The sequence below is a fragment of the Triturus cristatus genome, chromosome 9 (genome assembly GCF_964204655.1).
Source record: "Triturus cristatus chromosome 9, aTriCri1.1, whole genome shotgun sequence".
Classification (NCBI taxonomy): domain Eukaryota; kingdom Metazoa; phylum Chordata; class Amphibia; order Caudata; family Salamandridae; genus Triturus; species Triturus cristatus.
Window position 1 is genome coordinate 760,936,592 of NC_140592.1, and position 27,959 is coordinate 760,964,550.

Genomic DNA, 27,959 nt, shown 5'->3' on the forward strand with positions numbered 1-27,959 from the left:
GTTGAGAAGAGCTGGATAAACGGGGTTCCAAGAGGGACTTTTTGGGGTGCTTTGGGAGCCTCAGCCCCCATTATAAAACTGTATGAGCATTAGTGCCAATATCGGCAACAGTTGTCACAAAACACATAAGTACATAAATAAACCACACGACACTGTATTGTAAGTGGAGAAATATTGCTGCAGGTTTATTAGCATAACCAATATGCAAACATGGTGGGTTATCTTACGGGTGATCCCAGGGCAGGCCAGCCCCTATGCCGCCTGCCCGTCTGATAAGCCTAGAGTCACCATGGCAACGCCAAATGGTGTATACCAACTATTGGGAGGGGCCACCCCTCCCATCCGTGGACCCCCAGTCCACTTGCTTCACACGCCCCCCCCCCCCCGTGAGGGGTGGGCGGAACATACATGGCCGCCCCCGGTTGCTCAGACCCACAACCGCCTGTCGGCTAACGGGGGGGGGGGGCGCCGTCGTTCTTCCAGGGGACAACGCTAAACATCCCTGGGTAACCTGGCTTAGCACCCCGCGGTGCTGCTGCATGATGTACCCCTTGGTATGTGCAGACCCTGGATCGCCCTGTAACTCCTCCTGCAACACAAAGTAACATTGTTAGAAGACCTAACCCCCCCCCTTTGTACCTCCGGACGCTGGGTAAGCGGAGGGGCGGGCAAGGCGAACGAGAGGACAAGAGGGCGAGGAGGGGGCGGAGACAGTATAAATACCCCCGTCTCCTCCCCACCCCCGCCGGAAGCAGCCATCTGCTGGGGTCTCCCCTGGTGTACCCAGGGACTAGACCTCCCACCCCTGTTCCTTCCTGTGGCACTAAGGCGGCCGCCCTCTTAGGGGGGGGCCGCTGCGCAACCCCCCCCCCCGGGCAGCCTTACATAGTGCCATTATCGGCAACAGTTGTCACAAAACACATAAGTACATAAATAAACCACTCGACACTGTATTGTAAGTGGAGAAATATTGCTGCAGGTTTATTAGCATAACCAATATGCAAACATGGTGGGTTATCTTACGGGCGATCCCAGGGCAGGCCAGCCCCTATGCCGCCTGCCCGTCTGATAAGCCTAGAGTCACCATGGCAACGCCAAATGGTGTATACCAACTATTGGGAGGGGCCACCCCTCCCATCCGTGGACCCCCAGTCCACTTGCTTCACATGCCCCCCCGTGAGGGGTGGGCGGAGCATACATGGCAGCCCCCGGTTGCTCAGACCCACAACCGCCTGTCGGCTAACGGGGGGGCGCCGTCGTTCTTCCAGGGGACAACGCTAAACATCCCTGGGTATCCTGGCTTAGCACCCCGCGGTGCTGCTGCATGATGTACCCCTTGGTATGTGCAGACCCTGGATCGCCCTGTAACTCCTCCACAGCCTTGGGAGTGGCCACCGTCACTACCAGGGCCCCCCACCAAGGTAGACCTGTTTACTTACAACCTGCTGCAGCCAAAGCTTCCCCTAGGTCCAGTAGAAAACGGTCCAAGCCTAAACTAGAGAGGTGCACCCCATCGCCCTCCAGGCACCCTGTGGACTTGGCGTGTATAAGACCATGCCTGATGAAGCCAAGACCTCTTTGCTCTGCGCAACTGCGCATGGCTCCCGGTAGGCCTATATATCTAGAGCCTACTGCTACCGGGCTTCTCCCAGGTCCAGCCAAACAAGTCTACGCCCAACCGGACCAGCGGCCAGCGTGCACCATCAGGACAGGTTCCCCCATCCTTTCTAAACTCCCCCGTGGATTTTTGACTGAAATGACCTTAAACCTAAAATAGGCGATGGTCCAAAGTTGCCTTTGCATGGCTAAAGAACAATCCCTTTGACAAGACACTCCTGCCTGGCAGTGCCAATGCGGGAGGAGGTAAGAGTTGACAAGCCCGCCTTACTTCCTCTTTCACTCCGTTGGAGTACGCCCATCGTATTCCATCAGTCACCACCAAATGTGAAGCCTTGCCCTCCCAAAATTCTGCTAGTATACCAGGGAGAGACAGGACAGAGTGACCACAGAGGAGAACGTGTAAAATACTTCTCTAATTTGACTACTGGGAAAGCCAATTGTTCTCCTGCTAATTTGTAGCCCAAAAGTGTTACCCCGGTGTTTCCTTTAATCATATGGACCATAAGCCCCTGTTGGAAGGCCACTTCCACAACCTGCATGGCTGCCAGCAGTGCTGGAGGGCGGGAGAAGTTACCCGGTACCGATACTCGCATCAAAGGTACCTGTTTCGTCGAACTCAAGGACGGGCTACTAATTGAGCAACCAGGCTCCGCCCTAGTATCCAGAGGTCGAACCCAAGCCCCTCCAAGTTCTGCTGCTTCACCTGCCTGTTAACACGAATCCCAGGGCAGACCACCGGCCTATAACCCATGCTTGGCCATGCCTGAGCTAAAATACCTCTGAACAGCATGACAACAGGCTAACCACCAGCATTGCGTTCTGAAGGTTTCTGACACTGCCAAGAAACATGCGCATAACTAAAGCAACTGGCACCATGCCATAAAAGTATCAATTCAGCCTTCTATGAATGCAAAAAATGTGCTCTTGTGGCGATCCGAGTAGTGCTCCCTCCAAGCCACCAGCCCTACCCAGGCAACCCGCACCCTCTTGGCACTGGCACACTCCCGCCCCAGCTGCCCTAGAGTGCCTGGTCGTGTGTAGCCACAACCCACGTTTCATCACTGACGTTATATCGGGGTATGATGACACACATCTAACTGTACTGCTGAGTGCCAGTTGCACCATCGCAAGAATGCCTTTGCCTGCTCAGAATCTGGCTGCAAAGTTGGATGACATTGACACCCCAGCCCAGGGCGAAAATGGCAGCTTTACAGTTTCTGGTGCTATAGGCGGTACCCGTACCCTGATGGAACAGAATGTAATTCCCTTGCTCCTGTTGAGCACGAACCCAAAACCAGTTGCTCACCATGGTTCAATACCTTCCTGCTGCTAATCATTTCCTAGCAGAAGTTGACAAATCTGTGTTCTGCAATGGCACTACTTCGCAGCCGGCACCATTCTGCCAGTGCCGAAAAGACATTTGTCATGCTGCCTGGCTTAATCAATCTTGCCCTGTTCTAGAAGCGCCCGCTTCAGCCCTAGAGCAAACAATTCGGCAGTAACCCCAAACTGGCCCTGATGCGAGACAAACCGTGCCCAGGCACAAAAGTGAGCCTACTAACTAATAGCAGGTCTAACAGCGTCAACAGGCATCATCACCTTACAATAGGCGTGATGGAGTAAGGGTATCCAGTGAGAATCAAGATGACAGCTTCCCATCTGACCAACCGTGGTGGGAACCACTCCTGTATATTCTAGTACACATGGTCCCAGTTCACCTGTCACTGCCTGATGTACGTGACCTAGGTACATGGTCCCCTAGCATGGCGGCATGCCATTGAGACCAACATCCAGTCCCCGATAAGTACCACTATCTGCCTACGCTACAATCTTGCCTGGCGTTCCTTCATGCCCAGGTATACCACGCGATGATAGCTCTCCTCCGTCACTTGACCCGACCACACCTAGAAGAACAAACACCGCGAGAGGAAGCGGCCAATGACCTGCCCCAAGACTCTACGAAATCCTCCTACCGAATGATGAGGGAGCTCGCCACCAACCTCTGTCCAAGCCTGCCAACCCCACAAGTATTTGGACCCCTACTGCTCCAAGGATTGGAGGGGGGGGGGGGGGGAGGAGGGGCAGTCCTGTCTGAAGATGTGTGTAATGGAGGACATGCGTCCTAGAGTACCTATTGTTGGGTGCAAACGAGTACCTGATGTGTTTAATACTAATAACAGTAGTAGCAACTCAATCAGCACAGGGCTAGAGCCCCCCCGTCCTACAACCGTGTGCGACACACAGGGAGATTAACGGAAGGCTAACCCCAGTCAGACACAGAAAGACCCACCACGTGGCTGTGCCCAAAAACCACCATCCCGCATCAAACCGACCCGATGGAAAGACAACAAGCGCCTAACGCTCTACACCTGCGGATGACCCAGGAAATAACCAATCGTTTAACAATCGAGTAAATAACAACGGACATCCTTTCAGCATCTGAAGGCCTAGCTCTTCAGAAGTAACCTGGGAGCCCAACGGCAGGCATCAGAACAGGCCTCGGCACCTGTGGCGTGTGTGATCTTTGCCCACTACTGTGTGTGCATCCTTTTTCTTTTTTTTCTTTTTAGTTTTTTAATTTTTTTTTATTTAAGATCTCTGAAACACACTTAAACCACCCTAGCTGTTCCTTGCCGCTAGGTCATCCTACCCTCAGGAGCCCCAATGAACGACCAGGTAACATTAACACTCACTCAACACTAGGCGTAACTCTTTGCTTAGCCTAGGTGCTGGGTGCAAAGAGACACCTCCCCCTGCTCCCGACCATAGTGGTGAAGTGTCCCAGGAGTGCTCGGCTAATATAAAAGACCTCGACAGAACCGAGGGAGCCCTGCGCAGCTACAAGTGTTTTCCAGAGTAAAACTGGTCTGCAGGGCTACCCAGCATTCTCCGGCACTGGCTGTGGCATACAGACCGGCCACCAACACACCGCGCCTTTAATAGGTGTTCCAAGTCCACTCGGCCTAATTTGCCAATGAAACAAAGCATTGCAACCAGGCCCCCCCAAAACCAAGCCCAGTCCCCCGCTGCGGCAGGAATACTACCAATCAACCTCCCATCTCTCATCATCAGTACTGGCTAGACTATGCCTCTTTGGTGCATAGGATAAATGAGTCATCATTGTGGCTAAAAGGCATATCCTCTTGAAAAATACCTCCGTTCAGGCATGGTAAGGCCGGGTCACCAACACTACTAGCCAAACTTACTAAAGTTTTACACTCCCAAGCCCTTTTAGTGTAAATATTATTTGAATCAAAAGGCACATGGGATACCTACGGGCCCCGAGCCCATCCCGATGAAGGATGTGCATTACCAACAGTGAGAGCCGTAGTCATTACTGGTGAGCCCAGGCAAAGTTAGGCAGATCATTGCTTCCCCAGGTCTATTTACAACATTTACCGAGATACCAAATACGTTAAGGACATCTGCAATGCATAACCACCAGAATACGATGTTGGGCCGGTGGCGTTGAACGACTTACACAAAAGGCTGGTAAAGCAGTGGACACTGAGAGATGTTGCACTTGGCCAACAAGAACTCACACAATAGGTCAACCTGCCTGGCCCAACGCAGGCAATAACCGGGAAATCACACCTCCTTCCTGGTCAAGAGCCATTGACGGACACAACCAAAACGGGCCCCTCACCCTATGCCATTGACCGACTCGCGCCCACGAGGTATTCTGCTGTGGCGGAGGACACCTACCCCCTGATGGATGCAGTTTACACATTACCCCTTAAGGAACTCCAGCATGGCTATTTTGGGGGTGCTGCTGCACACATACACCCTGCATCCTGCGTGTACAGGCTGGTTTTGGCCACAGACTCAATATGTACGGCAGGAACTAGGAAGACATGTCAAAGAGATGCCTGTCATGACACTGGCCTCCTCCCGGCCAGAAGAGGATGGCGTCCACGGCCAGGGCCTGCACACCTCTCCGAGCGCTTGCGTGCTGGGGACACCGATGCGTTCCCACGCGGCTTTCCCAGATCTCTAATAGTGTGGGAGAGCTGAAGATTGTCCTCGGATAAGAGTGAAACCCATCAAGTTTAACAATATATATGTAGACTCTATGAGTCACACACTGCACAAAAGGTCAACAAAATGTGACACCTAACAAAACTTCACCGCACTTTAACAATAAGTGAACCATGGCCACAATAAGCGGCTTCCGTGCATCCTTGAGGGACAAGGTGCACCAATGGCTGGGCCTCCACTGAGAGGCTTTAACTCACACAGAGCGGCCTGGAGATGGCCTTCTCAGTAGAGGGCGTGGAGCAAGCACCTCCACAGCAAAGTGCACCACCCTTCGCGCAAAAACAGGCCCGAGAATCTCGCAGAGCATTTTCCAAACACGCAAATCATACTACGTGAAAATGCCGGATTAGGCAACATATTCATTTGCTCCTTTGTGCCCCCTGCCACGAACTTCCCTGTGCAAGAGTGACAGCACCATCAAATCCAGCGAGAGGAAAAGAGTGCGCCGGAGATGGAAGCATCTGCATACTGAAAAGAAAGGCCAAAGGACTGAAAACAAACAAGCACCTTTGCCAGGTGTAACACCCACTCTGATCAACACGCATTGCCGCCAAATAGACAAGTACTAGTATAATACATATAAAATCTGTTTCCAAAATAGCAACATTGCCAGAGTCGCAATTTTAGGGGTGACCCCCCAGCAACATAGCGCTGCCTGCCTTAAGAAACTAATTTGCCCGCAAAAAGGCCCTAAACTCGTTGCGAAGGCTGCAGCATCCTGGTGTTCCCCTTTGGGCCTCCCATCCAAGTACTAACCAGGCCTGACCCTGCTTAACTTTCAAGATGAACCATGAACGTGCAAATTCCAGAGAAGCCGGCTGCGTGCGAGGTTGCCTGACTAACGCCTAATCACAATCCTCAGCAAGCGCAAAGGGCCCAAGGAGCAACACCTTGCAGATTCCCCTGAGCCGAAGCGTAACATCGTCCCCCTCCAATGGTCGATGAGGGGTAATCACATTAGAAATTGAAGGAGGGTACTATAAATAGAAGCTTGTGTCATTTGAGGAGTTATAAGCGGGCCCCTGCTGACACTTTCCATCGGTCTATTTAGTCTGAATACTACAGCCTGACACTGCCTCAGATATACTTCACTGAGGATGCAATTACAAGGGAGTTCATGTTTCAGGCTTATATATAGTGCAAACGCCGAGCGCTTTACATGGGCACCAGTTACATTACCCAGGATATATTCCTTTGAATAAACGAACGTCGGGCTCAAACATGTCATCTCAGATTGAAAGGTCGGCTGCTCTAGCCTTACGCCGCCCTCGCCCACTAAACAAGCTACTGTTTAATTTGCCTGCTGCAAAGAACGTGTCCCAAGCAGACTACAGAGTGCGCCTGGTGTAAATAGGTCAGTAGGTCACTGTTCCCTACAAGAGGCATCCCTTTGTTACTTCCCATTTGTAACTTAAAGTCCTAATATTCAACAGTGAGCTATAACGTTCATCCTAGACTGCATACACACCGCAAAGCATACACCATTAGAACATTGATTAATGTTGCAAAAAGGGTTAACTTGGCAAGAAATTGACTCCGAGCTTGTGCATTACCACACCAAGCAACCCTAAACTATACTGCCCACCAGTAGGGACGACACGAGACTCCCACACTTCGAGTCCTCCGGCCCAGGCAACACCTCCTATACACCGATTCACACGCACACTCAACACAATAATTTGCAAGGGCTCAAGGAAACCAACAATAGCGCCACACAATAGACACAGAAAGGAGGCATACCACAAGCCTCCTCCGCTGCCCCACCAAGCGGGCGCGCATTCGGGGGCAGTCAACAGCGCCTTTGGGAGAGGACGTGCCGGCATCCCAGCGATGGGCAACGCCGCCAGACCTGTGGGAAGGCACCGCCAGCGCCGGCCCCGATGGCACCACAGGCGCAAACACCGAAACACGATCCCACCGGCAGTAAACGTACCATTGCGGGGCGAACAACAAGCAGGCCGGCGCGTGGCTAGACACACTACCTCCGTGAGAAAGTGGCATACAGGGCCCAAATGAAAAAACATGACCAGGCAGCCAATGTCTCCACTCGCGGCCAACCCGCTGGCCGGAACACCTCGAATCCCTCCCACCAAGGCCACCCGCGGGTCCGGAAGCAGGACCGAGAACCCCATCGAGTGAGGGAGGCATACCCCTCGGCGCAGCTCGCCCGGCGGAACTCTCTACTAACTTCAGCGAAGTCAAAACCTCAACTGTACAAAGTGCTGATCTCTCTCCCGGAAGGTAATAATCACACAAGTTGTCTTCACATTTATGTGAGGCCTGGAAACTGCCGCGGAAAGAAACGCAGCATCAGGTGCTTCAAAAGCATAATAAACTTCCAAACACGGCGCCCCCCAAGCGCCCCCGTTACGATGCACGAGGTTGCAGGTAGGCGCCACCTTGCTCCAAACTTACAGTGCGGAATGGATGGGGACGCCACATTAGGCCTAACATAAACGGTGGCTGCAGAAGCCGCGAACGCTGCAACCAGATCCCGGCACCACAGTGCCGCTCCTTACGGGAGGGGGGGGCGGCGGATTGGGGGCAGTCGAGCTCTACCCCGCGCCACACGAGAGGATCAGCTCCCGGGCAACTACTCCCGCTTCCGGGGTCAGACATGCCACGCACGAGGCACCACGCACCGCATCGCAGCTGCGCCCCGGACCCCAGGTGTGCCATCAAAGTGCCGCGAGCACCAGGGACAGCACGGGGACACCTAAACCGGCCCAGCGCGGCCCTGGCCCCCGAGGGGTACTCGCCTACACAGGTGGGGAGCGCCCGCATCCCGGCACGTCCTGCAACCACGAGCTCACCACCCTCCCCCCCCCGCTGCCCCTGTACCCAGTGGGAGCTCCAGGGACGGGGGGGTCCACGCTGCACTCACCGATGCCAACGTCGCGCGAGCCCGACCAGACCTAAGGATCCCGACGACCCACAAGGCGAACGAGAGGACAAGAGGGCGAGGAGGGGGCGGAGACAGTATAAATACCCCCGTCTCCTCCCCACCCCCGCCGGAAGCAGCCATCTGCTGGGGTCTTCCCTGGTGTACCGAGGGACTAGACCTCCCACCCCTGTGCCTTCCTGTGGCACTAAGGCGGCCGCCCTCTTGGGGGGGGCCGCTGCACAACCCCCCCCCCCCCGCCCCGGGCAGCCTTACATAGTGCCAATCTCGGCACAGCCTTACAATTTCAGATCCCACTGCAATCCAGGAGTGGATGGAGAAGGATCCTGCACCGCAAAACTTACCTCTCAATGATTGCAGCACTGGGAGAGCAGAGGGATTAAAAGGTACTGAGGGGCCTGACACAGAACAAGTCCGGGGGCAGGCTTCAAACACCTTTAGAGGTCCTGGGAAATTTGGAGCCTTTGAAGAGGCGCGTAAGGGTACACAGCCTTTGTTAACTGGAAGGAGTAGATACCTTTTGCGCTCTGTCCCAGAAAAGAAGAGTCCTATCGGGAAGCAAGTTAATACACCGCAAGCTATAACTCCGGTAAAGAAACCTCCTAAAGGGGGTAGAGTTAGAAAGTGTAAAAAAGAAGCAACAGCGTTATTGTCTAAACCGCCACCTTCTCTCAGGTCGTACTTTAAAATCACGGAGCAAGTGGCTGGCTCAGCTAGGACCGAGAAGTCTCTCAAAGACATAGGGAAGGGAATAGACGCCTCAGCTTTACAGGCAGGACAGAAAGATTTGAGTGAGCCATTGAGGATGGAGAATCGTTTTTCTCCTCTTATTGGAATATAAGTAGAGAGCTCGGAAGAAAATATATCTAGTACTTGAGGAGCTCTGAATACCTCTATACCAACCTCTTCTACGCCTACGCCTTCACCTATATCTATGCCTATGCCTATGCCTACGCCTATGCTTTCACCGCAGCTTGGGCAAGATGGGGTTCCTAGTAGGGAGGGGGTCCTAGGAATTAATGAAGAAGGGGCAAGGAGGATTATTGTGTTCAGGATAGATCCCCCTTGACAACTCAGGTGACAGATCTCTTACTGAGTTTAAGACAGGACATTCTGTCTAGGTTTGAAACCTCCGAACAGAATCAGAAGGTTATACAGGGAAAATGTGAGATTCTTGAGCAAAAGGTTGACGGGATTGCCTTGCGCACAACTGCATTGGAGGAGGATGTGAAGGTGTTGGGCGAGGCCATTGCAGGAAACACTAAGGAAATCATGACTCTTAGAGAAGAGAATAAGACCTCACAAGAGGATTTGGAAAGATTGGAACTCCATGCTAGACGAAACAATGTCCGAATCTTGGGGGTTTACGAAAATGCAGAAGGCTCGGATATTAAAGAGTTTCTATGTAAACTTCTGGGAGATCTGTTTAAGGATAGGAGCGACATTGACTGGGGTAAAAAACTTCAAAGGGTTCACAGAGACCCCTACAGACTTCATCCAGGAAAAAAGGCCCCAAGGAGAAATTTAGTAAATTTCTTAACCTTTTCTATTAAGGAGTTGGTGCTGGGGCGAGCATTAAAGGAACGAGAGCTAAAATATGGGGATGTTACTTATCAAATTCGCTCGGACATGGGTAAAAGGACCTCCCAGAGACAGTGGGAGCTTGGTTCCAAAATTATTGAGCTACGTTCCCGGGGCGCCCAAGTCCAAATTAAATTTCTGGCAGCAGGCTCTTCCTGCCAAGCAGTACCGACGGATAGAGCGGTGCTCCCTTCCTGAGCGGTTGCCAGGTAGAGGTGAGGCTTTACACCCAGCGATAGCGGGTACGGTGATACCTTATTACTGATAGACCAAAGATTGTATCTTGGTCCAATATCCTTTGATGTTGAGGTTTATTCTTGTGTTATTCACTTTTTGAGAGCAGCAGCATTATTCGTTTAGGTCCTGATGAAAGCCTGATTCGATTATGGATCATTATGGCTGAAACATGTCGACCAATTATCATCACACCATAGCGGTTTAATTTATACCGCTGGTGCAGTGCTTTTTTAATCTTGACAATAGGTATACTCTGATTAAAATTGTTGTTCTATGCCTACTAGCCAGTTTTAGCATTTACTCACTCGTGCACGTTATTTTTCACACTGTAGATTATTTTGCGCTGCGACCTCACTCACATGTTAGACTCATCACAGGTGGGTTTAGGATACCCTACATACTCCTTTAAAACATCCCTGAGCTCCTCCCTCACAGTGAGGGGGTTGTAGCCCTCAAAGGAACTAGGTGTTTCCTTTGGGAGGAGAGTCCCTATGATGAAGCATGTCACCTTTGGTGAGTGAGGGATTACGTCCTTGAAAGGGATCTGCCCCTAGATGATCTTATGAGCACAATTTTGTTGTTGGTTTAAATACATTCTTAATTAAGGAGTATTTATATTTCATATATACTAGTGATATATGATTAGACCCTAGGATTTCTTGGTATTTAGCATAATAAAATGCACCTTATTAGAGACCCTATGGAGGATGACGATTGTTAAAACAGATGGGAGACCCAAAATAGGAATAGAATATGTATATATAGATGTATAGAGAGTCCACATAGTTAAATAGTACGACACAATACAATTGTATAGAACATACAATGCACAAGATATTATTTTATTTCCCTTCTTTATACTCTCTTTTTTACTGATTCGTCTTTCTACTGCACGGCGAGGCCTCGAAGGCCTTTTTGCCTTAGAGATAGGGGGGGGGGGGGGGTTCCCCAGGGGGGTTGGTGGGTGGATCACGGGTGTTCGGGAGCATTTGGGAGAATAATAAAAAATATTGTCCTCTTTCTGTTAATTGATTGGTGGTCCATATTAGTTTATGCTGATCTATGGATTTGTGAGCATACACAAAGGATTGAACAATACAAGATGGATTTAGAAGAAACTGGTAGGGTTCTAGGATAGACAGATGATGAAGAATTTAGTGCACTTTGTACCCAGGAATGTAAATGGTTTGAGGTCTGCAAAGAAGTTAGCTCGAGTAATGGAATTTTTGAAGAGATCTGAGGCTAATGTTATATTATTGCAAGAGACGCACTTAATAAAACATGAGTGTGTAAACACCCTTAAAAAATGGTCCTGGGTGCAAGATAACATCTGTTCTGACCAAAGTAGTAACACGAGGGGGGTGGCTATTCATGTAAGAAATAATGCGGGTAATATAGTAGAAAGTCAATAGACAGATTCTTCTTGGAGGTGGGCCGTAGCTAAAATAAAAGTACAAGGAACATCTGTAATTGTTGTTAGTTATTACGGGCCTAATGAGGACAACCCTGATGCACTAATGAGATTGGAATATTGCTTAATGCTATCTAATACCCCAGTGGTGATTGGAGGGGACTTTAATTTAGTGTTAAATAAAAGTCTGGATAGAACCTCCAAAGCTAAATATGTTACGCCACCAAAAACCATGGCAGTACTTAAAAATATGATTAGAGAGCTTAATTTAACTGATATTTGGAGACATAAGATGAGGGATAAGAGAGATTTCACTTTTTTTAGCAAAAAGTATGGTCATCATTCCCGGATGGACTATTTTTTATTTAATCTTGAGCTGGTATCTGGGGTTGAAATGATAAAAGCATATACCTGCTATACTTTCAGATCATTCGGCTGTCCTCCTATCACTAAAAACTCCCACTAGGAGAGGTATAACCACTGGGTGTACTTTGGATAGGACAATTTTGTTGGATGAGGAGGTAATTCATAAAATGAAAGAAAAGGCTGTGATATTTTTAGAAGTCAATAGGGGGTCAGCTAAACCTCAAATTATATGGGATTCTTTTAAGGCCTTTTTAAGATCTATAGGTACGGGTATTATGGTGTGTAAAAAACATAATATGAGGCGCCAAGAAGAAAGGCTTTTGGAAACCATTAAGAATAAGGAGCAAGAGGTACAAAAGGCTTCCCTTGAGAGCCCCAGTAAAGTGGCTTCTCTTACGAAACAATTAGAACTGTTGCAATCAGATTATCAAGGAGCCCTGGATAAGACATTAACAGATAAATGGAAGGTTAGTAGACTACAGCATTTTACCTGTGGCAAGAAAAGTGGTGCTTTGCTGGCATGGAAAGCAAAGACTGATAGAGTAGATCATATGACAGGAGATATACTGGACACTAATGTTAAAATTGGATGGGAGGTCTCTAGACACATGTGTAAATTATATTAGGAAGATATTTCCCCTGGGAGGGATATTGAAGGTTTTTTTTAAGGAAATCGAACTCCCAAATTTGAGTGAAGATGAGAAGGCGACTCTATCAGTTGATATAACAGAAGAGGAGATTCGACAGCAGTTTAGGAAAATGGCCAGAGGGAAAGCTGCAGGGCCAGAGGGTCTTCCCACTGAGGTCTATCTTACCCTTTTGGATGAGGCGGTATTAGAACTTACGGAACTTTTAATTCTAATACTAAGAGATGGGGAAGATCCTCCTTCAAGTTGGGCTGAGGCAACAGTAACATTGATAGTGAAACCTAATAAGGATCCCCTTTTGGCTGACTCATTTAGGGCCATATCTTTGTTAAACACGGATTATAAGGTGTTTGCGGGGATTTTGGCCACCAGAATTGCGAAGATTATTAAGGGCATAATACACAAAGATCAGAAAGGTTTTATTCCTGGAAGGCAACTTAATGAGCTAACCTTCCAAATGTTGGGAGTAATAGATCTAGCGGAAACCTATAATCTTCCTGCAAAGGCTTTTGACCAGGTTCACTGGCCATATCTGTGGGAAGTTATAAAGAGATTCGGATTCGCTCCTAATCTAATAAAGACTTTTCAACTTCTGTATCATTCACCAAGAGCGAAGGTGTTGGTAAATGGGGAGCTAACCGATTGGGTCAATATATTACGCGGAACTAGACAGGGATGTCCCCTGTCTCCACTTTTATTTAATATGTACATTGAACCATTAGCGATATGGATCAGACAAGAGCCTGCTATCATTCCTTTCAAATATGGGAATTATGAGATTAAGTTAGCGCTCTATGCAGACGACCTTTTAGTTTATACCCGGAATCCACAATTGTCTATCCCCATATTAATAGCTAAAGCTGAAGCATTTGGAAGGATTTCAGGATACAGAGTGAATATAAATAAGACCGAAATTATGGAATAGAACCAACCAGTTCAACAACCACAAGCAAAACCGAATATGCGCTACCTCGCCCTAATAATTACACAGAAATTAGCTGAAGTTACTAAGGTAAACTGGAAAAAGATTAGGCAAGAAGTAGAGAAACAGCTGGTTAGATGGGCAAATCTCCCTCTAAACCTGTACGGTAGGGTAAATCTCATTAAAATGATTATTTTACCCAAGATTACATTTCTTTTTAATTCTATATCATTATTATTTGATAGAAAGAAAATTGCTAAACTCCAAGGAAGGCTAGGAAGCTTTATTTGAGCTTCTAAGTGCTCACATATTTCTTGGAAGAGATTAAGGAGGAGATCGGAGAAGGGGGGGGGCTGGCTCTAGCGGACCTGACAACATATGGGTATGCTTTTCTTTTTAAGAATTGCAGGATGCTTTTAAATAGGGTCAACAGCTCTGCTATAGGTACTTTGTTTGGGGCAATGCTTGGAGAATTAAGGGAGGGCCAAGACCAATTTCTGTTTAAGTTTGGTGATCTAAAATTCTTCAAAAAAGTAAGGTTGAAGATCCTATTGGAAGTTTTGAAAGCATGGGTTTATATTCGGAAAAAGCTAGGAGTTCCATATTATTCATCCAGGGCCCCGATTTGGGAACCTCCAGGGACTCCTGATTGTTTGAGTGATCTACTTAGTCTCCTATTTAAGGTTTCGGGTATATCTTGTTGGGGGGATTTGAAGTCAGGAACCAAGTTAGTTGGCTGGGAAAATTTGAATTTAATTGCAGGGGGCAAATTAATTAGATTTAAATATTATCAGCTTTCTGCTTGGTGGAGGATCAAAATTGGAATGAAGAGGAGGATGATTTGTGGCTAGTTCAAGCAATTAAAGTTGATACCATCAAGAAGGAGGTGGCATTGTGGTATCAATTTTTGTTACTTAAAGCAAAATCACCTCTTCACTTCATATAGGGTATATTGGTCCCCGGCGAGATTAGAAATTTTTGGGGGGACTCACTATGAATGCCCAAGGTGCAAGAATCCCGTAGCTGACGGTCTCCACATGTTTTTAATATGCCCTGAAATTGAGAAGTTCTGGTCTGAGGTGCGTCATTTCTTAACAGAAGTTACAGGTATCACTGTGAGGGTCAGTCCTGCCCTGGTCTCTTTTGGAATTTGGTATGATAACATAACTAGTATTAGCAGAGTGGATGCAAGATTTATTTTTTATGTAATTCTGTTAGGAAGAAGAGAGATTTGTAAATCGTGGAAGGCGAATTCTCCACCCCACTTCCTGGAATGCAAAAAAAGCATTATATATATAAGTAAGCAGGACCTACTGTGTGATTCTAGTAGTAAAGAGAAAGTATGGCTTAAGTTGGTGAATTGGATTCAAAATTTGGGGTCCAATGATTAAGCCGATGTTGAGCTGTTGGTCCTGTGTTTCCTTCTGTTTCCTTCTGTGTTATGGGCACTTCCGAAAGGGTGGAACTGGAAACAGCTCTTCTTTCTTGATTGGAAGGACTCACACCTGGTCTGGTTTACCAGAGTAGTAGATGAGTATTGCCAGCGAGTAAATTGGCAGAATGAGGACAAAAAAAACAACAACAAAAAAAAAGAAATAGAAGGAAGAGGTGGAAGCTGGTTCTCTGGTGGCTAGGACTGAAAAGGAGGGACTGGCAGTAAACCCCGAGTCAGAAAAACACTCAGGAAGCCCCTCCTAGTCAACAGGATAGGGCAGGTACGACTAGGTGACCTTAAGTAGCAGTAGTGGGATTCAGCTGGTGCCTCTCAATTTGCTGTATTGTAAGGTTCCGGCTGAGTTAGCTCACCATTAGGGTGTCCTGCACGTTTGTTGTATTTTCCCTTACTTTGTGTTCCCTACCTGTAGGTCTTATGGCTCTCCTAGTGTTCCTAAGGCATTTAGCAATTCAATCTTGCCACACAGGTTGCTACCTCCTATGCTCTCGAACTCAGAGATGGTCTCCTGGTACTGAGTGAGTTTTGTCAACGGCTCGTGACCTGGAGATTGGAGTAATTCTGTGCATTGCTAGAGATCAATGCTTTGGGACTGACTAACAGATACTTATGTATTCTCAGTTTCCTCAAAGATTCAATCTCTCTGCTGTAAGCTGTTCCCTCAACAAACTGTTAAGAAATGAGGGGCATATTTACAAGCCCCTAACACCACCACAGCGTCACTTTTCACAACGTTGTGGTGGCGATAGGAGCTTCACCTATTTACAAGGCAGCGTTAAGCCACTTACCGTGGCTTAATTTTGCCTTGTAAATAAGGCACCCTTTCACGCTATACTTAGCGTGAGAGGGGAGGGCAATGGGTGATGCGTGGACGTTCCACCGCAACACCGATTGATTTTGACGCAGCCCCATATATACAAGGGTGGTGTAAATATGGGACAGTGCTAAAATTAAGACCAGGGAAAACCTGGTCTTACCCTGGCGCAACGAGGAGGAATGTTTAATTTCTCCTTGTTTTAGGTGTTTCCATGTGTGCTGCGTTGTGCAGGAAGGTGTCACTTCCTGCACATATGTCAAAAACAATGAGAGAGCAAGGGAAAAGGAGGGGTGCGTCCGTATCCCGATGTAATAATAAGCTAAACAATGATGGACGAACCCACTGTGTGTGTGTGGTAATCACTTGTTGGGCAGTGTTTGGACCCTCTGGGTTTGTTTAAAAGATCCCTAACACACCAACCTAGTTGGTGTCATGCTTAATCATTGGGGTCCCAACCGAGTGGCCGAATGCCCCCGAGTTGTGCTACGACGACTGATTACAGCGGTGCTGGTGTGGTGCAGGTGTGTGATGTGACATGAGTTGAGTTAAAAATACCTCTGAGAATCCTTGCCTGTGAACTTTATTAGCGGCGGCTCAGGATATGATTAAAAAATATAAGTGTGGTGCAACCAAAAAAATAATTTATTATCTTTTAGTTTTCTATGTGATGGGTCTACATGTTTTACCCCGCAAGACTGTATAAAGGGGGCTTTCTTAAGGACCGTGTGGTGAAAGTGGTGAGTGGCAAAGTGTGAAGTGCCACGTGAAAAAGGGAAAAAAAGTACCTACACCCGCGCTAAGGTGTGTGGACTGAGTGTCTACGTACTTATGGACACTTTGAAAATTACACTATGGTGGCGACTAGCCAGCTGATCTGGGCTCGGGAGGAGTTCACTCCGATGTCAGACTTTGGTCTAAGAGTGCCACCCGCCTTCAAGCCTATTGTGGTCTCCCGTCGTCCTATATTTTATACACAATATTTAGGAAACAATATTTCTGTCAGGCAATACATCTGCTGACGGTATTCTGACAAAAATAATTGTGGAAACACTGCTTAGTAAGAGCACTGCCAATAAGCCACAGCGGATATCAGGACAACAGTACTTCAGGGCATGAAGAACTCTGGGTGAACTCTTCTAGCAAGTATTACTAGCTGTATTTATTTTATTCATGTATTTATTTATTTAATCCTTGAAGGTGCATCCACAAATGACACTTAAATCCTCAACAATCAATAATAAATAAACACAGTGAGTTAAAAATACATAAGATTTTGCCATATAAAACAAGATGAGAACAAACAAAACACATTCTAATAAATATAAATAGATCAATTTGTAATAAGAAAGTTCCCCAAAAACCTCATTAAGCGATAACAAATATTCATGATGAGAGGGTTTAAAAGCTTCTTCGTACGTTGCTATAGAAAACCTTGAAACACAGGATACCATTTTTTTCAGCAAGTAAAAGAGGCCAGGACGGAAAAAATGTACATGATTCAAATAATGTTTGTCAGTTGCACAATATTGACAGCATGGATGACAGGAAACCCCATTCTTCTTAATTGACACTTCATCCCCCAAGGAGATCTGATTAAATCTAAATTTCATGTAAAATCTATGCATATGAGTACATAGGTTCGTCTTTAGATAGAATTGTATCTCACCATTTTGTACAAGCATACAGCCCAGCTGTAATCTTATTATTTTTAAGCTTAATCTAAAACTACTGTGATGGCCAATGTGCCAGAGCTCAATAATTTCAAGCATGTGTGAAATAGTTTTTTCCTGTTTTACAATCTGTCTCACAGGAAATTCAAACCCCTTGCTGCCAAAACATTTAACTTCTTTCAACACGTTGGAAACATCTATTTATATTAGCTCAAATAATAAAAGATAAAAATAAGAGACGAGATGTGGCTTGGTATAAATTACATCATGAGTCTTAAGATAAGAGGAACATAATATATTAATACCTAGTTTATCAGTATATATCTCAGGAAATTTGTCATTAGTTACAATAGAAAATAATTAACTTTTGTGAGATTGTGAACAATTGTAAATGTTTCGATTGCTACTAATGCATCAACGTCTATATGGTTTCCTAATCAGCGTATTTGCAATATAGAGCTTTCTTTAACGTGTAGTTCAATTTGCCTATCTAAGAGATTTGGATAAACCCATGAAGATGTAATTATTGATTAGTTTATTCTCATTGAGGGCAGCTTATCTCTCTCTCTTTCTTTCATGGCTCAACCCATCAACCAGGTTATAAGTAGTTTTGTGTTAATTCCCCATGTAAAGCTCATTACTTTGCACTATAGTAAAATGAGACTTGTGAAACATAACGTACGCACCATATAGCAAAGATATTGTGTCTCACTTTCTTTAGCTCTAAATGTTGCTATGATATACCAGAGTGTACTCTACACATTGCCTGAGAGGACCATGCATTCTGTATAAGTAGGTAAGAAAAGATACATTTAAAGTTATAATACAACAACAAAAGCAAATTGCCCATATAAACAACCGCGTCATCTTCTCTTGAATTTGTCAGCTACTGTCATAACTCAGTGAAAGTGTGTCTGATCAGAGTCCATTCACATACTAGTAATAAATATTGTGTGTTTTAACACATCAGTATATTTTTCTGGACAGCCATCTTTGCAGAGGGAGCTGTATGTTTATTATTCTAAACTGATTCTGGGAGCCATCTTTGGGAGGGTATGAAAACATTGTTTAGCCCTACGTGTACAGCAAATAGAGTATTTGGCAGAAGCCATAATGCAGAATGTACTAATGATGATGAGTACTATATTACGTAGCTGAACATTTTGAAGCACTCTCAGTGTTATCACTGAGAAAGGACAAAACATTATCTGTAGAAGGACAAACAATACTGACCAAAGACACATCATCTATGAGAATGCCTGCCAACAAAATAGCATTGTGGAACATGGAAAAAAACCTAAAACTACAAATTACTAGATGAATACCACACAAAAGAGTCTTAGGTAGCCCAAGCTTACTTCTCTCAACTACATAAGTATACAATTGTACAAACAGACCACACAAACATTTTGAAACCTAAATGCAAATTACATGAGGGAGACAAGTGAAAATGGCCTTTTATATTCCACAATGCTGTATTGTCATTACTAACTTAACAGCTTAGTATGACCATGACTAAAGAGATACACAAACGTGGCATATAAAGAACTGATATAATAAGTCCATCTCTATTCTCGTCTCTGCAACAGGTCCTGTTTAGGTATCCTTTTAAATACACAGAGATCCCTGGTGCTGTTGTTCATTTGTTCAAATGACAAAATAAAATGGATACAGAAGTTTGTGAATAACATACCACCAACTTGCTGTTTTATATCTTCATATTTTCTTGTATGCTTATCATACTTTTTTTGTGCTCCTTGTAGAATAGGAATCTTCATTTGCAACTCTTCCCCACCCTTTTCCAGATTTTCCTTTAGACCTTTTGACTCGTTCTAGAATGAAGACATAACAAATAATGCACTCTTAGTGTAATACATCTGTTTTAATAATTGTATTATTGATTCTGTGTCATTGGCAACTGGCTACTCGGCTTAATACTTCTGATTCTACTGCAAATTAGACGAGCTTTGAAAATCTGGCATTTGGACACTGTGAAGGGGGTTGGAGCTCTAAGATGAAGTTCAGGTCACAGAAGGAGGCAGATTCTCTATATATGATCTATGGCTATTTCTATGTCATTTTGCCGAATATGTATCCTGCTGTTTTAGCATTGACTACTTACTGAAGGTTCAGAGCATGATGTCATGGAATAATTGATGCTTGTGACTATATGAAAGATCCATTACTGGAGAAGCTTATAGTTCAGAAATTACTGAGGAGGAAAAAGAAGGGTATCCATTTCTCTAGAATGTTTTATATGATATTCTTCATTTTCAATTAGTAAATCCAGAAAATGTGTTAATGTGTTAGAAACTATTAATGAATTCCCATACATTTTTAGAAGTAAATTTAAAATGTTTCTAAAATTTAGAAAATCACAGAAGATATTCTGGACCTCTTACGTAATACCATTAAATGCATTATCAAACTGGATAAAACAGTTTATACTAGAGAACTACAAAATAAAAGCAATAATTCTCCACTTTAAATGACATCACGAAGCAGCTTATGAACAAACTTTGGGCCTATAAGTGCAGTTTTTAAAAATAAAATTGAGATGCTGGCACGAAAGTCATTCTTAGTTCATGGCATTTTATGTTAAAATCGAGCCACCTATTTCAGGAAATGTAAACTTCAAATGACAAATTTAGTTAAAAAAACTACTGGATTTGAGTCAATTACATGACACACTAATGAGGGTAGATAACCCAGTGATTTGAAATAAGCTAAAGATGACACCTGCGATTATAAAACTATTAAATAAATAATTAAATAAACTTTCATGAATACTACTGAGCAATCTCTTTAGGTGAGTTTCATGCATCTAACACCGATCATGACTAAAAGGACTGAATCTTGTCACTGTGTGAAGAAGATTCCAAAAAAAGCTGAAATAGAAACATGGCCGGTCTAGTAACTTTAGTTACTTAAAATGTAGGTATAGTGGTGATTTTTTGATTTTTCAGGACCTGCAATTAATTCCGTTAGCCTAACAACACAACCCGTAACAACTCAATCAGTCAACAGACTGGCAGCTACCCTTATGGAATGAGAGAAACGACACAGTTCCAATACTGATATCACTGATGCATAAGACACACATAAGAAAGAGTAACAGAAAACTCTAACACAGTATGGCCACTCAGGGATCTTTCACTAAACTGATATTCCTATTGTGTCACAAACTGTACAAAACTGGACTGCTGTCCCTCACCAATACCATGAAGACCACTGGCTACCAAGGGTGATATGCTATCATCATCAGCACTTAGAATGTAACTCAAGCTAGAGACTATAAGGCAAACAATAAATGCTGTACAAATGCAGATAAAGTAACAGGTTTCTACAATGCACAAATTCAAACATGACAATAAGATTTCTTAGGCTAAAACATTTATATCACCATCTGCTGTTCCTCAAGGGAATGTCTAGTGTACATATTAACATTTTAGCTGTTTTCGCTTTGCTTTTGTTTAACCCTAAGCTTTCCATAACTTATTGCATTTTTTTGTTTCTCTCACTTCTGTTTTCCACTGAATCCATAGAAAAAAGTTAATAAGACCAAGGCAGAGCCGTACTGGAAACCAAAATCAACTCTGGCAAGAATGGTTAAACAGCTTCAAAATGCAAGAGGCCAGACAAAAATGAGGCCATGCAGGTTTGTATAGGTGATGGCAGCCCTTCCTGCTCTTAAGCGGGAAACAGTCTTTGCCACGCAATTTTTTTACATCGCAGTGCCTTTACCACGCATTTGTTACCCCGCATTTGTTTAGCACGTATAGGCCTTTACCACACATGCCTTTACTACACATTTAAGATAAGTATGGGGGTTGGGGGGATCTTCCGCCAAAACGATAAAAAATATCTATCTATCTATCTATCTATCTATCTATCTATCTATCTATCTATCTATCTATCTATCTATCTATCTATCTATCTATCTATCTATTTATCTATCTAGCTATCTATCTATCTATGCCTCGTATTCTAAAATGTCCTTATTTTTCAACTCCTAATGAACAAGTTACTTACCTTCGGTAATGCCTTTTCTGGTGTATACAGTATTTGCCTGTGGATTCCTCACCTTTTGAAATACCCCTTGAGCAGCATTCCACGGAAATCTTTCTCCATAGCTCTCCCATGTCGACGAGGACTTAACAATGGAACGGCTCCGCACGCGACCGTGTGTGATGTCATCGGAGCCATAAGAAGACCTCGTGGGCATGCTGACGTCAGTTCAGCCCATTTTTTCTGTGCCTTAGAGGCGAACGGGTGAACCGACAACATTTCCACCAGTATACACAGTATACAAAATCAGGAAAGAAACTGGAAAATCTAAAATATAGACATTTCCTAGTGACAAGTATCACATTATTTTTAAATAACAATAAAATGCATGAATCTCATGCCAATTATCTTTTGGTATAAACAGGCAGGCAACGGGGAGGCGGGTGGGTCAGGAATCCACAGGCAGATACTGTATCCACCAGAAAAAGTGTTACTGAAGGTAAGTAACTTGTTCTTCTGATCGATACATCTTCATGTGGATTCCTCACCTTTTGAATGGAATCCCCAAGCAGTCCCGCTCTCGGAGGAGGGTGCCAGCCTATGTTATATCAAAAAATCCTGTAGCACAGAACGTGCAAAGTGACCTTTCCTCCTCACCTACGAGTCTAATCAATACTGCTTCGCGAAAGTGTGGCGGGAGGCCTAAGCTGCCGCCTTGCAGATGTCTACAACAGGGACACCTCTAGCTAAATCTGAAGAAGACTTAGCTCTGGTGGAATGAGCGCGAATACCTTCAGGAAGCTCCTTCTTGGCCAAGGGTAGCAGAACTTGATGCAGAGAATGATCCACCTGGACAGTGTTCTCTTTTGGGCAGCCTCGCCCTTCATCTTGCCCACATATCCAATGAAGAGCTGGTTGTCCAACCTGAAGTCCTTAGTCCAGTCAGAAGCTGACCGCCCTCTTGGGTACAAGAGGTGAAGTCTCTCCTCCTCCTTGGAAGGGTGAGGGGGAGGACAGAAAGTGGGTAAAGTGATAGATTGGCCTACGTGGATTGGAGTGACCACCTTAGGCAGGAAAGCAGCTCTGGTCCTTAGAACCATCTTACCTACATGAATTGAGGTAAATGGGGGCTTAGAGCTAAGGGCCTGCAGCTCACTAACCCTCCTGGCAGAAGTAATTGCAATCCAAAATATTGTCTTAAATGCTCGAAATCTCAATGGACATCTATGCAGGGGTTCAAAGGGAGACCCCATCTAGAAAGTAAGGACTAAATTCAAATCCCACTGAGGCATGCTAAATGGAGTGGGAGGAAACCTATTAGTGAGACCCTTAATGAATCTCATGACTATGGGAGATTTAAACAAAGAGGGTTGGTCTGATAGGCAAAGAAAGGCCGACAAGGCAGACAAGTAGCCTTTGACCGCTGCTACTGTACAACCCTGTTGTGCCGGGGAAAGAGAGAATCTGAGAATATCAGAAAAACGAGCTTATAAAGGATCAATCGATCTCTCTACAAACCTGGCCCACCTACTGGAGTAAACAGATTTGGCGGAGTGTCTTCAGGCCAATAAAGTAACATCCACCACATCCGGTGGGAGAGAGAAAGAGCTCAGGTTGCCCCATTCAATCTCCAGGCATGAAGGTGCAGGCTCTGGAGGTGGGAGTGTAGAACCTCCCCCTGTGACTGGAGAGGACGTCTGCACTGAGAGGCAGATGGAGCAGAGGGTGCGATGAGAGGTAAAGGAGGTCTGTGTACCACACCCTTCTAGGCCAGTCCGGAGCAATCAATATGACTTGGGCCCGGACTTGGCGAATCTTCCCCAGAACTCGAGGAATCAAGGGTATGGGAGGAAAAGTGTAAAGAAGCTGAGCCCCAGTCTAGCTGAAACACGCCCCCCCCCCCCCCCCGCTCCCCACATCGGATGATGGAGACTGCAGAACGACGGGCAATGCACATTCTCCTGAGTGGCAAACAGGTCCCACCGAGGAAACCCACACATCCTGAAAATGTTATGGACCACCTCCGGATGAAGACGCCACTTGTGATCAGACAAGTACAGCTTACTAAGACTGTCCGCATGCAAATGCAGCTCTCTGGCCAGATGATTTGCAATCACGCAAATCTGATTGCACTGAGCCCAGGAACAGTCCCGCAAAGCCTCTCTGCACAGACGATATGACCCTACTCCACTCTGTTTCTTTATGTACCACATTGCGGTAGTGTTGTCCATCAGGACCTAAACTGAGTGAAGAAAGGCCTTCAGAGACAAACGTATTGACCGCAATTCTAGTAGATTGATGTGAAGCAATCTTTCCTCTGGAGACCAAAGTTCCTTGACCTCTAGATCCCCCAGATGAGCTCCCCACCCTAGACTGGAGGCATCTGTTATCACTGTGGCCACCAAAGACGGAGTTTGAAACGGCTTCCCTTGAGAGAGCTTGCCCGAAACACTCCACCATAACAGATCCGCTGCAGTGTCTCTGGAGATTCTGACTACCTCCCTGAGATCCCCTTTGTTTTGAAACCACTGCCTGCGGAGGCACCACTGGTGTGCCCTCATGTGCCAGCGTGCATGGTTGACCTACAGTATGCAGGAAGCGAACAGACTGAGCAGGCATAAGACCTTCAGGACTGGAACAGCTGCTCCATCTTGAAAAATTGGAATCAAAGCCTGGATGTCTAGAATACTCTAAGGAGGAAGAAAAGCACGACTCACAGTAGTGTCCAGTACTGCCCTATGAATAAGTTGCGCTGGGACGGCACTAGGTGAGATTTGGGTACCTTTATCGAAAAACCCAAATTGAACAACAGTCGCATTGTTACCTGCAGGTGATGTGGCACCATCTCTGGCGAATTTGCCTTGAGCAGCCAGTCATCCAGATAGGGGAAACAGGAATCCTCGATCTTCTGAGATGTGCTGCTACCACCCCCATCAACTTTGTGAAGACCCGTGGAGTGGACGCAAGACTGAACAGAAGGACCGCAAACTGATAGTGTTGAGATCCCACTGTAAAACGGAGATACTTCCTATGCGAATTCAGGATGGGAATGTGAAAATATGCATCCTGTAAATCGATTGACACCAGCCAGTCTTCCTGCTGAAGCGCCATAAGAACCTGAGCTAGGGTCAACATCTTGAATTTCTCCTGTTTGAGTTAAAAATTCAAGTTCCTATTACGGCCTATACCTGGACATGGAAGAGGGTGGGATGGGACTATCCCAGGGCAGGTCAGAGACCGGACCTTGAGGAGTGATATGTAACCTAATGTTGACAGATGTACCTGTAATAGAAGTGAACCCATATATATGTATGTATATAATGTTGGCCCTTAACCATGTTTTGTCTTTCAGTGAAGCTGTTACTACATCTTCCACCTTGCATCACATTTTACTGCCCACTATTCAGCCCACATTGTGTATTAATGTTTTTCTTTATTCGAATGTGTGTTTCATTTGTCAAAAATAAATAAAAAGATTTTTTTTAAAGAAAAAATTCAAGATCCTGAGGTAAAGGATCGGTCTCAACCGCCCGCCTTTTTTGTGGATCAGGAAATACCGGGAGTAGCATCCCTGACCCCTTTCCTGCTCCGAAACAATCTATTGCACCTTTCTGTGGGAAAGACAGAACCTCTTGTTGCAGGAGCAACAGATAGTCCTCCGAGCACCAGCCCTGGCGAGAGGGGAAAGAAGGAGGAAACTCCCAGAAAGGAAGGGTGTATCCATTATCTACGAGATCCAAAACCCAGAGATCTGATGTAACAGAGTTCCAATTTCGTAGAAAATGGGACACCCGACCTCCCACGGAACCAACATGCTCTAAAATGGGGGATCTAGAGTTGCTTCCCTGCGGTTCCAGTTGGGGGACATGGAGAAGAGGAGGAGGAGATTTGCTGATAAGCTGAGCCTCGCAGGCGACCCCTACCTTTCCCTCTGAACAACCTATACAGAGGATTCGCCTGTTGCTGCTGCTGCCGGGCCCGAAAGGAAGAAGTCTTGCCAAACCCGCAAAATCTACGGTAACCAAAGCCTCTAGGCTGGGACTGTGTAGACCCAACGATCTAACTGTGGCCCCACTATCATTAAAGCGCTGCAGCACTAAGTCCGCTTTGGTACCAAAGAGGCAAGAGCCATCAAAGGGCAATCCCAAAAGGGTGGGCTGCACATCTGAAGAAAAAACAGACCCCATTAGCCAGGCGTGCCTCCTGGTAGACACTGAGGAACCCATCACCCTAGCAACAGAGTCTGCTGTATCTAGCCCAAACTTTATGCCTTGACGGGCTGCAACTTGTATGTCCGACAGAACCTCCGCAAAATGGCCCTGAACATCCTCCGGAAGCTTGGGGATCATTTCCTTTGCAGAATCCATCGGAGCGTGAATTGTAGGGACCTAGCAGGCACGTTGCATTTGTGGATTTTACGGCCATGCTAGCTGAAAAAAACACCTTTTAAGCTGATTGCTCCCTCCTGTGAAATTCCCTATCTCCAGGCGTGGATGGGAAAGAGCCTGTAGACTGCTTAGTAGAGCATGATGCCTGAACTACTAAGCTCCCAGGGGATGGGTGTGCAGATAAGAAAGCTGGATCCCCAGGCGCTACTTTGTACCTTCTTGCAACCAATCTGGACACAGCAGGGGCAGTCATAGGCTTCTGCCATATCTCTAAAATGGGCTCCATCAAAGCACATTAAAGGGAAGCAGAGGCTTCGTCACAGATGAAGGAGAGTGAAGAGCTTCCATCAGGATGTTAGACTTCAGTTCCACAGTAGGCAACTGCAAGTCCAGCTGCCTTCCTTATAATGGAGGGGTAAGAAGAGACCTCCCTTGATGGAGAGGTGAGTTCCCACTCCGGAAACGTATCCAAACCACTAGCCTCCTGCAGTCCCTCAAATTCTTGCATAGGATCAATAATCTCACCTTCTTCAGCCTCTTCCTGCTGCTCCTGGTATTGTTCCTCCTCCAGCAGCCTCTGCCCCTCCCTTCTAGATCTCATCCTGGGTATCGGCGGTGCCAGATGCGGTGCCGGTGACTTCGGGACCGGCATCAATGGAGGCTCCACAGGGATAGCTGAAGGCGAAGGGCGAGGCCGAGACGGTGTTGGTCCGGAGCCTGTGGGAGCCGAAGAATACTCCACTTTTCCCTCCAGGGATTGCACCGGCATTGAGTACCTCGGCGTCGGGAGAGGCCAACTTCCCAGGTTCATAGGCATGAATGGTGCCTGTGCAAAATGAGGTGGCAAGGTTATATGACAGTGGTCACATGGGGCCAACAGGCACACCAGTAGGGTTAGCCTCCCGGGCAAACATGCCGAACATCACATTCAAGAAATGCGAAGGATCCGTACCTGGAGCTGGAAAGGGTGGGTACTGATCTGGTATCGCCTGTTCAGGGACAGATCGAGGAGGTTGTAAGACTGGCTCCGGTTGCGGCACCAGTGACACTGGAGCAGAAGGTGGAGTGACTGGAGGCGAAGGGGTCGCTTCCCTGTGCGCTAGAGAACCTCACGAAGCAAGAGAGTGTGCCGGAGTCACCTGAGGAGAAGGGGAAGGTGATACTTCATCCTTTCTGTGATGCAGGAGTACCGGCCACCCTGACTTCGGTGACTTATCTTTAGACGAACGACGCCTGAAACCATGACGTTGCTTCTTCTTGTGTTTCCTCGATGACTTCGAGGTGTGCAGAGTCGGTGATCTTGTCCTTTTCCGGCCCCTCTTCTGTTTCTTCGCCCTGGCCATGAACAACTTGGCCTCCCTCTCTTTGAGGGCCTCCGGATTCATGCGTCGGCACGACGAACACCTATTCACGTCGTAGCATGATGAGAGGCACCAAAGACAATCATCATGTGGGTCAGTGATAGACATATGCCCCCTACATTCCCTAGAAGGCTTGAAACCGGACTTCTTCTGAGCAGCCATGTCACTGCTACAATTTCAGGAAGAACCTGCAACAATGAAACTCTCAGAAACGGAGAGCCTTGGAAAAAAAAGGTTCTGCGCCAGCGGCGCAGAAAAAAGGGAATTTACGTCAGCACGCCGAGGTCTTATGGCTCCTATGACATCGCGCAGAATTATGAGCGGAGCCATTCCATTGTGACGTCCATGTCGACGTGAGAGAGCTATGGAGAAAAGTTTCAGTGGAATGCTGCGCAAGGGGTAATTCAAAAGGTGAGGAATCCACAGGCAGATGTATCCAACAGAATGCATGAAAATGACCAGAATTCTGAGAAAGCTGGGTCTGACTGTGCTGTATAAAACAATTAAATAAATTAAATATATAACAGATTTAACTATA

The 27,959-nt window shown here is 46.1% G+C and overlaps 1 protein-coding gene across 1 annotated transcript in view; it reads right to left on the reverse strand.

The window, feature by feature from the left end:
- CCDC175 (coiled-coil domain containing 175) overlaps positions 1-27,959 on the reverse strand; it is a 269,138-nt gene that overhangs the window by 41,077 nt on the left and 200,102 nt on the right. The window contains exon 14 of the mRNA XM_085628003.1: positions 19,358-19,496. Within this exon, the coding sequence (XP_085484129.1) occupies positions 19,358-19,496 (139 nt within the window). The remainder of the gene's footprint in view (positions 1-19,357; positions 19,497-27,959) is intronic.